The 11,909-nt window shown below is 58.5% G+C and overlaps 1 protein-coding gene across 1 annotated transcript in view; it reads right to left on the reverse strand.

The window, feature by feature from the left end:
• Nucleotides 1-2,557: 2,557 nt before the first annotated feature.
• TMEM241 (transmembrane protein 241) overlaps nucleotides 2,558-11,909 on the reverse strand; it is a 48,867-nt gene continuing 39,515 nt past the window's right edge. Inside the window, 4 exon segments of the mRNA XM_014547005.1 lie at nucleotides 2,558-3,427; nucleotides 3,942-4,006; nucleotides 5,131-5,195; nucleotides 5,198-5,216. Of these exon segments, the coding sequence (XP_014402491.1) occupies nucleotides 3,361-3,427; nucleotides 3,942-4,006; nucleotides 5,131-5,195; nucleotides 5,198-5,216 (216 nt within the window). The 3' untranslated portion in view covers nucleotides 2,558-3,360.

The raw sequence follows: 11,909 nt of genomic DNA on the forward strand, positions 1-11,909 counted from the left end.
TGTCCACGGGAAGGGCCTCTGGCCCCTGCCCCCAGTGCCGCGGGGGTTGCACTGGCCTCTGAGCCGCTTGCAGGCAGGTTCCAGGCCCCACCCAGCAGCCTGGCACCAGCTGGGCAGACCCCACCCCGGCTGCAGGGCATGGGTGGGAGGCTGGGAGGGACGCGGCTCCTGGGCATTATTGATCGTCTTCACCCGAGGATATTTTCCCATTGATTTTTAGAGAGTGGAAGGGAGGAGGAAAGATGAGAGAAACGTCGATGTGAGAGACACATCGATTTGGTTGTCTCCTGACCAGAGCGGGGAACCTGCAACTGAGGTCCGTGCCCTTGACCGGAATCGAACCCATGACCCTTCAGTCCGCAGGCCGATGCTCAGCCATTGAGCCACACGGCCAGGCACGATGAGAAGCTCTTGGGTACAATGTGTGTCCGTCAGAGACTTCGTCTTAGGAAAAAGCAGTCTGCTTGTCAGAAGGAAGTGGAGCCTCACGCTGAGACGGAAACAAGGATTTGCTGGAAAATGCCATCGTGGCGCCATTGCCGGGTGTCCCACGTGTGAGGGAGGCGTGGTGCCAACGCTGGGCGCTTCCCTGTGTCGGCTCTAAAAAGGCCCATCTTCACCACGGAGCTGGCAAGTGAGGGTTTAAACCCGAGTCCAACACAAGGCCACGTGGGCAAGATCCCGTTCCTGTGGAGCCCGGGGGTCTGTAGAGTGGACCGCACACTGCCCGGTCAGCGGAGGGGCGGAGGAGGATGAAATGCGCTGAAGGAGGCGGTGGTGACGGCTGCAGAACGCCGTGAAGGCACTAAGAACCACCGGACTGTCTGCGTGGACTGGGTGCACTTTCAGGCACACGAGTTGTATCTCAATAGAGCGGTTGGTTGGTGTGATTTTTAATTTCGATCCCTGGGTCTTCTTGCAGGCCCAGGCCTCCCTGGGAGCAGGATGCCTGTTGCTTTAGGTCTGCGATCGCATGAACGTCCAGCACCTCCCGCTGGGCGGTCTGCCTGCAGCTCACCAACCTGAGGACCGGCCACTCAGCTCCCGCAGGATGGCGGCCGCTCTGCTGGAGACAACGCAGAAGCCGAAGCTGTGGACACGCGGTGAGTGGTGCCAGAGGCAGGATGGTGACCAATGAAGGAGTGATGGACGCCACTAGCCAGAGTGCGGGACAGCCTGGGACAGCCCCTGGGGTCCCAGCTCTCCAGCTCTGACTTGGTGCCCTGTTACTAAGCAGCCCCCCCGCCTCCTACTTGTGTGAATCGCTGGCCCAGGAACGACTCTGGACTAAGTCCCTGTTTCCAGGGCCCGCGCACCCCGAGGTGCAGGCCGTGCCGGGGTGAAGACGGACAGCAGTGGCCGTGCCCTGGCCAGCCCCGTGGGCCTCTCACGCAGCCACGGGGGGCTAAGGGGCTGCGTGCTCCTCTGGGGTCCACCCTCGCTGCCAGGAGGGGCTGGGCTGGGCAGGGGCAGCTCCTTCCACCCTCTCTTCCTCCGTCTGAGAATCCATGGAAAGGTGCCCTCGGGTGAGGACTCACGAAAGAGGGAGGGCTCCCTCCCAGGGTGACGCCTGCTGGGCTGCCGAGGAGAGAAGCCAACCACCCACAAATACAGGCAAACGCCAGGTTTAGCTCCTCACGGCCGCAGCAGGTCAGTAACATGCCTCTCGACACAAAGCATATTCTTTGTACAAACAAAACCCTCCGACTCGCAGCCACCGAGGCCTCAGGGACCAGGATCCAGAGGAGTGAGCACACGGGTCCTTCGGGTGAGGGGGCCTGGGTGCCTGGAGGGGGCCCCTGGTTTACAGACCCCGGGCCCACCCTGCAGGCCGCCTCTGGCTGACGTCAAAGCAAGAAATCAGATTTTTTAAAACAACAGGACTCTGGAACATGAGGTTAAAGATCAAACAACAACAACAGAAACCCTTGCTGGAGACTCTTTTATAAAAAGGTCTACAGCTTTGCCGCCCAAGTGCGTGGGGTCCGTCCTGCTGGGATGGGGTCCTTTCAGCCCCAGGCGCCTCCTCATTCTCCGCAGACGCCACGGGAGACACACGGCGACCCTTGGACAGACGCCTCTTTCCACGAACAGCAGAGAAGTGGCCTCGGTTACAGTCTCGTGGAGCAAAAGAACAAGGAGACTCTGAACCCAGGTTTCCATCTGATCCTCCGTCTGCAGACGGCCGGCATCCTGGTGAAGAGGAAACTGACTACCTGAGGGCAAAGGTCACCTGAGGCTCGCCACCTGGACGGCCAGCAGAGACCAGCAAGGACAGGCACTCAAACTTCACCTTGTTCCTCCCAGGTGGAGGGTGGGCAGGAGCCTTCCCGGGGCTGGGGCTCCCATGGTGACCTGGGGGGGCTCCCATGGTGACCTGGGGGGGCGGGTCCTGCCCTCCTGCATCTCCGAGGGCCCCAGGCCGACACCGGCAGAGGTGAGGACTCACACACCTCCTCTGAGCAGAGACGTGGATTCGGCACTATTTCCCTAAATCTTCACTGTGGGCTCGGAATCAAACAACCGTTTCATGTAAATTCATTTCTTTTGAGTCCCATTGAGGCACAGTTTAAAGCTTTAATCCAACCTTTAATTGGCCTGAAAAGTATACTTGTGTTCAAAGACTGAAACCTCCTCAGATATGGGGAATGAATGGATTCAGAGCTTTAGGAAGTGACTATAACAGGCGTGTGTGTCCATGTTAGACGTCTGTTTCTTTTCCCCTTGCCCGGGAGGACACCCTCGGCTTATCCACCTCTTTGCTGTGGTGATCGTTTCGTGTCAGGTTAACTGAACGGTGAGCGAAAAAAAAGTGTGAACTTACTATGACACAACCCAACAGAAGGAACACGCGCACGTCAGGGCTTCGGCACCCGCTCTGGGGCGATGGCCCCTGCTGGCTTCTCATGCCTGAGCCCCCGCTCACCCATGGACGCCCTCGGGAGGGATCCCCGTGAGTGGGTGGGTGAGGCTCGGACCAGCCCGCACGAGCGCGAGGAAGGGATGTCCCGGAGGCTCCGAAGATGTAAACACACAAACCAAACCCCAAATGCCGGGGCGGCCCCCACGGAGCGTGAGCAGGGAGAGCAGCGCCTGTGCCGGCTCCAGCAGAGGCCGCATGCCAGGCAGGTGAGCGGCGCCTCCACGGGGCGTCCACGGGGCGTCCGCAGGCGTCCGCACACCCAGAGGTGGGGCTCAGGTGAGTCTCTCAGGGAAGAGGCACCAGTCCATTCTCTGCAGCAGAGACCCGAGAGCTCCTGGCGCAGGGGAAGCTCGGCTTCCTCACCCTCGTCCGAGCTCCGCAGCCGGGCGTCTGCTCCCATGACGGCCCGGCCCGTCTCCCTTTCCATCGTCACCTCGTCATCTCGGGGCGCCCCTCCTCTCTGAGAAAACCAGCAAGGCCTCTCCCAGGCCGCCGAGCAGGAGGCTGCAAAAGAGTCGAGAGGTCAGGAGGCTGCCGGGCGCCATGTTCTCGGGTGAGCGACGCCCCTGGTTCTGCCGTGGGGGCTCCCCTCACCCCACTTCCAGGTCAGGCCCAGGAGCCGCCAATCATGCCAAGTCCCCCTGAGCTGAGGTTGGGGGGCCAGTTTGCAAGGTGGAAGAGGGGCTGTGTCCACTCGCCTGACGGGTGGTGTGTGTGTGTGAGACTGCGCCTGGGTCACGCTCTGGAGGAAATACCGCGGGAGGGCTCCCCACGGAGCTGCCGGGCCGTCTGCTAAAGGGGCTGATGCCATGGAGTCTCGAGGTGACCCTATCGCAGAATTGCTAAGGTGACGACCTCTGAACCCATTTCGTTTAGATTCACTGCACATCACAGATGACCTGGCTTTTCTGTTCACCCAGAAAAGGCCTGCTGCACGCCCGAGCCCACACCTCGCCCTTCCCGTGGCACTGGGAGCAGAGGCAGCACCTGGCGAACCCACATCCACTTTCAGACTCACCATCCCACGGCCGCTCTGGTCAGGACGCCCTCGAACAGCAGCACTGACAAGCCAGCTGTGGCCACCTGCAAAGAGAAGCCCAACAGAGGCCGTCAGCACAGGACTCCAGAACCTTCTCTGAGCCCTTCACAAGCCGAGCGCCTGCTGGGCAGGGTCCTTCCCCTCCCGCCTCCCCACGCCCACTGCCTGTAGTCGGTGTTGCCTCTGAGGAAAGCACTGGGTGGGAAAAGCTAAAACCTGTCTGTGTTGGAGGTGGGCGTCTGCAAAGAAGCATTTCATTCCCAAACTGCTCAAGAGGCGGCAGGGCAGCCCCCCTCAGGCGCTCACCCCCCACCCCCCTCCCCCGGGGGGCAGAGCAGAGCACTCGTTTCCATCTTCTCCGGCTGAACCCAGGTCAGCGGGGCCACGACCGTCCCAGGTCCTCCCGACAACATGTCTGTGTCCTGCCTTTGCTGCAGCCCCAGCCTCCCTGCCTAGTGGCACCTCTGTCTCTGGGCTCATGTCACCCGTTGGAGGAAACCAGGCAATTAGATCATTAATTATTTGCAAACACAGAAGCCGGTGGGAGGGGGGCACTCCCACATCTGAGCTAGAAATTACAGAAAAGTCTCTGAGGAACGTCGGTAACAGGACCCTGCAGTGCCTGTATGTGAGCCCAAGGCCCTATCTGTCAACACGGAGAACGTCCGCTCAGGAAAAGATGTTCCCCCAGAACCTGCCCAACAGCGTCCAGGGGAAGTCACCCTCAGGGCTGACTTTCTTGCAAGAACAAGAAAGAAGCAGGCTGCATGCCCGCTGGCTCAGTGGTCAGGCATCCACCTATGAGCCAGGTCAGGGTTCGATTCCCGGTCAGGGCACAGGCCCAGGTTGCGGGCTTGATCCCCAGTGTGAGGGGTGCAGGAGGCAGCGAATCGATTCCCTCATCATTGGTGTTTCTCTCTCCCTTTGTCTTCCTCTCTGAAATCAATAAAAGCATTTAAAAAAAAAGCAGCAGCAGGAGGCTGTGCTGGGCGCCCTCTCACGGAGGGACGTACGCTGTCAGCGAGGCCTCTTGGGGCCGCAGCCCATGGTCAGGAGGAAAGTGCGTTTACTGAGTCACTGTGGCCCGTTTGCCATCTCAAGAGGAAGTCAGAGAATAAGCCAGGAGCGGACGCCTCCTCGCGCCTGCAGGTCGCAGCCTGAGACTCGCCTGTTTCCCTGTGAGTTCCTTTCCCTTTGGAAAAACCTCGCCTGCTCCGAGGTAGACGGCCGGCTGCTTGTACCGATGAACTGCACCTTTTGCCAAGAAAAACACACCTTCCATGGTCACACCAGCCCTACGTGAGCGTAAGGCGGCTCAGTAGCCACACTGGGGCCTCTGCCGTCTCTGCTCCCTGGGAGGCGTCATGGCCGCCTTCTCCCGGCCGCTCTCAGGCGGCTCCACATCTCATCTCCCGGAGCACGTTCTGCGGCTGACTCGCTGGCGCTTCGCAGACAGGCTTGTCTTGTTCTGCAGAGAACGTAGAGCGAACGCGCCTGCACTGAGGAGTCACATGGGCTACTGTGCAGTCCGTTCAGTAGGCACAGCAGCTTCTCAGGCTCCTCCCCTTTATCTCCATCACCAGCCCCAGCAGCAGCTCTCGATGGAGGCTCTCTCCCTCCCTCTCCCTCTCTCTTCCCCCTTCTCTCCCTCTCCCCCCTCCCTCTCTCCCTCTCTCCCCCGCACCCCCCACACACACTCACCAAAGTTCTAACCCTTCATAAAAGCCACCACGTAAGGATGAGAGCAGCCAGCTCCTGGCGGAGGGCAGCTGGTCGGCCGGGAGCACCACTCCACTCGGTGACTTAGACTCGCGGCTCCGCCTCCGTGGGAGGTTAATTCAGGCCGAGTGGCAGGTTTCTATGTGCCTGGCTGTCAGGGCGCTCAGGGCACTCAGAGGTGAGAATGACAGATCTGCTCATGCCAAGGGCCCGCCCCTTCCAGTTCCACCAAAGAACAGGAGCCGGGCGAGGCCAGCGACTGCAGGGCTGTGCAGAACGTCTCACGCAGTCACCTAAGGGTGGAGCCCGAACGGGGAGGGACGCCCTCAGCGCAGACGGGGAGACTGCGAGCAGAGAGGGTGTGGGGTCTGCTCCAGGCCTGGTCACCTCAGGCAGCGAGCAGAGGCACCAACGCCCGACTCCCAGGTCTGCCTTCTCTCAGCCAGAAACTCAACAAGGGTCTACCAAGCGCCCTGCAGCTTTTTTGTGGGGTTTTTTTTTGCGGGGGCGGAGGCACAAGGGGAAGAATCACTGACAGCAGGGACGCAAACAGGCATCTGCTCACCTATGTTCACAGCAGCACCCACAGCAGCCACCGCTGGGAAGCGCCCCAACGACCCACTGAAGGACGAGGGACAAGCGACATGTGACGACACACACGGAGTATTCCTCGGCCCGAGAAGGAAGGAGGCTCTGCAACATGCGACAGCGGGAGGGAGGCCGGGGGGCCCTGTGCTCAGACGCCGTGTGACCCCACCCGCGGGAGGTACGGGGAGTCACAGAGACGGGCAGGGAGGGGACGGGCTGAGGACCGGTCGTTTCTAACGGGGCAGAGTTTCGGTTTGAAGATGAGACGTTCTGGAGATGGAGGTCCGTGAGAGCAGGGCTTGGTCCTGAGCTTTCAAGTGGCCACAATCTGTTCACGAAAGACTTCACGTTGCTCCTGGAACTGGACACTGAAGACACACGGAAGCCGCAGCCATTGCTACCCATCGTGCTTGCTCACCAAGAGCATCTAAAGGACACATCTGTCTGCAAAGAAAGCAAGCTCTGTGGTCTGAGGAACGTCTCCGTCGCACACGCAGAGCCGAATAACAAACAGCAGGGCCCGCCACGCGGAGGGACGCCAACCGCGGGAACGCGGCCCCTGCGTCTGCACCGGCTTTGAACTTCCTGGCTGCGTGGAAGGATGGCACCACCTGGTGTTATTCACACGGGGCTGGCATTGCAGGCAGGCCGCGTTTGTTTTTGAAACGTTCATTCCAATCCAAAGATAAATTTTTGTGTTTTTTTTAAAGAAAATAAAGGGCAGCGGCTGTTAGTGGAACCTGCCAGATAAGTCACGTATTTGGAGGCGAATCCGAGATTCAGGCTGGCTGTTATGATTTGCTGCTATTTGTTGTGAATTTCTTTAACAAGTGCTGCCTGCAGGGTGCCCTCCACGGGAAGTGCTGGCATAACCCCCGGCTCCGGTTTCAAACTCGATTTCATCCATCCTCTCACCTGTGCTCGAAGTCCTCTCTGCCTGGGAGACTTCACCCGACACGTTCCTACTCACCCTTTGAAATCCACGTCCAGAAGGCCTTCCCTGCGCCGGGCCTGCCCACACATCGAGTGGACGAGGCCCCTCTGGGGCTCCCACACCTACTTGCCCGGCACAGGCCAAGCCACTGACCGTGTCTCCGGCAGGGACTGCACGCGGCGTCTCTGTGTGCCCGGGGGCCCCAGGGGAGACTGGCACCAGGCAAGCACCTGGCACACTTATGGGGCTGCTCTGACCATCAGCGCTGGGTGCACGGCCCGAAGGTCAGTGTGCTGTTTGTTTAAAATTCCTTTTCGTGTGTCAGGGGTGCCTGGGGCCTAGACCTGAGAACCCGGCGACTCCGCCCTGATGGCGTCTGTGACCAGCCACCCCTGTGGGTGGAAAGAGCTGCGCAGCGAGGACGGAGACGTCCAGGCCTCGGCTGGCACAGGAGGCATCCCCCTTCGTCTGCACCCCACGAAGGAAGAGAGCGCGGGGAGCAGAGTGCAGGTACCAGCGCTCTGAGCTCGTGAACACCAGCTGCGTCCTGAGAAGGCCTGTCTCTCTCACACCCTCTGACACTGGTCCCCTGGCTGCACCTTCAGAAACCGGTGGGCGTTGGCGCGTTCTGCTCCCATGGACAGTCCTGCAGAAGGTGCTCACTCCCCCCTGGCTGGGAGGCCTGGGGCTGTCCTGCTTGGGGAGCCGTGCGCCCGGGACCTCTGGGAGGCGTGTCCTTTCACGCTCTCGGGGGTGCAGCTCAGCCCACAAGACCTGGCTCGGTGGGTTTAGCTCGTCTGTTTTCCTATTTTCTTTAGATAAAGAGGCTGTACATTTGACACATACTCGCCAAGTAGCATAAAAAGCCCAACAATGTAGACGTCCTTAAAGCACTCAATTGCAGAAGACAAACGGGGAACTTGAGACTATCCTACTTCCCCCAAACTCATCCAGAGACGCCTGGTGTGGGGTCAGTCGCGCCTCCATTCTAGTCCTTGTCACTTTCTCAGCTTCTCGGTTTCATTTTACAGTAAATGTGCTCATTGCCTGTCAGCTCGCAGAACGACGGGGTCACCTTTGTCCCGTGGACTCAAGTTCCCAAGTGAAGCAGCACGCCGGGCCGGAGGGGCATGTGGCCGAGGCATTTTTATTTCCTAAGTTGTTCTGATTCGCTCAAAGGGCGGATCTCATCTCTGCAGCTTATTTTTAGGAATGAAATGAATTTAAGCTCAAAGGCGCTTTAAATAAAAGCACCACAGTTACACTTGCTCCAAGGCCGGGAGGGTTTCTTCATCTCCTTCTGATACAACTTCAATTATTGTTGTGCCGAGCAATAACGGAGGTGACAGAATACATTTGCCAAAAGATATACATGAACCACCTCCTGGAAATGCTCAAAGACAGAAAATGTGGTGCCCGTTCGGTAAAACCCTCCTGCCACCCTGGCAGCCTCCTTCCTTAACCCCCGCGACCCCTGCATTGGTGTCAGCCGGGAGACGTAGCCACGATGCCAGGCTGGGTCCTGGCTCCGGACCTGGTACAGTCCAACCGGACCGGAGAGAGAACCTTAGAGATGCACCTCGCTGGCCCAGGACGCGCCCACCACTCGGGCCACATCAGGGACACGCAGACCACGAGGACTTGCTAGCACCTGCCACACAGCTTGGCACTCACTGCAAATGTCACCAGGTCGCCCGGATGGACTGAACTGCCCCATCCCCTGCCAACCTGACCCCGGAGGATGGGGCCTTGGGAAATTAACTGGTGTGAGATGAGAGCATGAGGGGTCCTCATGACGGGGGTGGTGTCTCCCCCTCCTCCTCCCTCCCTTTCCCCTCCCCCTTCCCCTCTCCCCTTCTCTTCCGGTGAGAACACAGCCAGAGGGCAGCCATCTGCAAACCACGGGAAGAGCCCTCACCAGACACCTGCTCTGCTGGCATTTGGTCTTGGACTTCCCGCCTCCAGGACGATGAGAAATAAATGTCAGTGGTATTTGGTTACAGCAGCCTGAGCTGAGACGTATCCCTTGCTCTTTTGGAGAGTTTAAAAATGAAAGTTTTAAAAAAACAATGACTAACGGTCACAGAAGTGAAGCTGACTTAGAAGTAAAGAAGGAGAAGGGCCTGGCGTTGCTGCTGGATGAGGCTGAGGCCACAGTGTGCTCACCGATGCCACACGAGGCACCTGAGAGGCAAGACTCAGAGGCAAGAGCCTTGGCCTCACGGCAGCTCGGCCCAGCCAGCCGATTCCCGAGGCCCCTGACAGATACCGGAGCGGGATGTGCGAAGTGCTGAGACACGGTGCACGCTGCGGGTCGTGGGAGGAAGCCCCACTCCACTGGGGCTCATCTCGAAGGACTGATGAGGCTGCCCCAGGAATGGCAGGAGGGGGCAGCAGTGACAAGCTCAGCCACCTCTGAGCCCTGTGAGTGAGGGCAGCAGGTGAGGGGGCCGTGCACTTTCTTCTGAGTCTCTCCCAGGTGTAAAGTGAACACGGTGCGGACATTCACACATTCGTTTCAGAGGAAGCAGAAGCAGGTGGCGGTAAGTCAGTCGCTGCCACTAGACCCACGAAGGACCCAGAGGGAAGAGACGCGGTGCCCTGTCCCCATCCCACTTCCCGGCACACCCTCGTGAGGCTCAGGGACTTCGCCCTGGTCTCTGCCTGGCTTCCGTGGCGGAACCTAGGCACAGGTGCGGGAGTGGGCCACCCCCCCACCCCTTTCCCTAAAGAAACGGGGACCTTGGGGCCCAGGCCCAGGCCCAGGCTGGGATTCAGAAGGAGTCCGCATGCGTTCACAATCCCCCGCAGTCCTCCAAGGAGCCGGTTACTCCCTGCACAGCAGGGACCTGCCAACTGCCCTCCTGTGTCAGGTGCCAGCAACACCTGGTGGCCCTGCCCCGCCCGTCTGGGCATCTCCTAGCACCTGCTCCAGGTGACAACGCTGGTCTCCAACACAGAGCACACATAAAAAGTGCCCCTTGAAATGTTCAGAGACAGGAAATGAATGCCCTGTGGGCAGACCAGACGGCCCTCAGCACCTCCAACAGCGCCACGCGGGCCAGCCCTGCCCTAGGGTCTCAGGTCAGCTCCCTCGAAACCTCACCCTCCCTCGCCCACGAGGGGAAACGTCCCCAATACTGTTACATAGAAGCCAACTGGTAGAGAATACCCATCTCCGTGAAAACAAACAACCCCAGGTGTGTGTGCACAGAGAAGGCCACAGTGCTGGGATCACGTACGCTTTTCTATCATAAGCCTTTTGAAAATTTTTAAGTGAAGGGAGTTAAACTAAATGGTTTCTAAGGTTTTTTCCGAGGGGAATCAAGATTTAAGTCATGGATCAAAATTAAAGTGACGAATAAAAGAAAAAGCTGTTTGCTTCCCTAGTGGAGAACACACCTGCAGTTAGACACCAACCAGAAAACCGAAGGCCTCAGCAGGAGCCAGCGCCCTCACCCCCTGGCCCCACCAGCACGGCGCTCTGGGGTGGCCGGGGGGGTTCCCAAGCACAGCCCCCCGTGGCCGCAGGTCGAGTCCCCTCACTTCCTGTTTCCCATGAGCTCCCGGAGGGTTTTCCACGCCGTGGGTTACTGGTTAAGGAAATGGTAACTACCAGGGGTACAGCCTTCCTCCCCGGAGACACTCACCCCAGCGCACGCACTCACCCAGTCTCTCGCGTCAAGGAAGGCGTTGGGCGGGGGGGGAGCACCTCCTGCAGCCCCCCCCCCCCCCCCCCCCCCCCGCTCCTCTGCTCTAGCCCAGAGGAGTCACGCACATCTGTGCTCCCTCTCGTCCAAAGGGGCCAGAGAAGCACATGGTGGGGCCACACGGTCGTGATGGGGATTAAGTAAGAAACGGGTGCCCAAGTACCGACCACACGGCTGCACACAGAGCCCGATGGTGGCTGTGACCCGCCTGCACTCCATTGTTCCAGGGACCAGGGAGCAGCGGGTGGACCAGAACCTAAAGCCTGGCTGGTTGTTGAGCTGCTGTCTATGGAGGAATGTTTCTCTCTCTCCCTCTCCCTGTCTCTCTCTCTCAAAATTAATAAAGACACATTTAAATACATAAATAATCTTGGACAATAACAGCATCCATATAAGACCTTGCAGCCAGGAAATTTACAGAAATTCAAAGTATTTCCTCAATAAGCAAACTCATGCAGGTCAGAGTTGTGAAACCAGAATTGTTATCATATTTCTGCAGCACAGAACATTGGGATGATCAATGGCTCTAAAAATAGTCCAGGAAAAAATTAAGAGTTCATCATCGGACACAAGAAAAACAACCTCATCCAAAATAGGAAGGCGTCCATGAACATGCCTCGCTTCCCCATGAATTACTTTGACAATAGGAAATGGAATTTTAATGTTTTTCTTTAATCCAAAACTATACCCCCGCCCAAGTCACTCTGGGAAAACCGTGCTCATGAAGGAATAATTCCCAGATAAGTTTGTGCTGTTGCCACGCGGCTCCGCAGACGCCAGGGAACGACACGGACAGGCGCTGTGGCCGCCCAGCGAGAGGCTGTGAGGGGAAATGCGCTGCTGCTGCTAGGTTTTAATTTTCCACGGAAAACTATTCTCATCGCCACGGCGGCTCAGACTTATGAGGAACCAGCCATGATTAGGTTTTTTTTGTTTTTTTAAAATATATTTTATTGATTTTTTACAGAGAGGAAGGGAGAGGGACAGGGAGTTAGA

Source organism: Myotis brandtii, unplaced genomic scaffold, assembly GCF_000412655.1.
Source record: "Myotis brandtii unplaced genomic scaffold, ASM41265v1 scaffold460, whole genome shotgun sequence".
Lineage (NCBI taxonomy): Eukaryota > Metazoa > Chordata > Mammalia > Chiroptera > Vespertilionidae > Myotis > Myotis brandtii.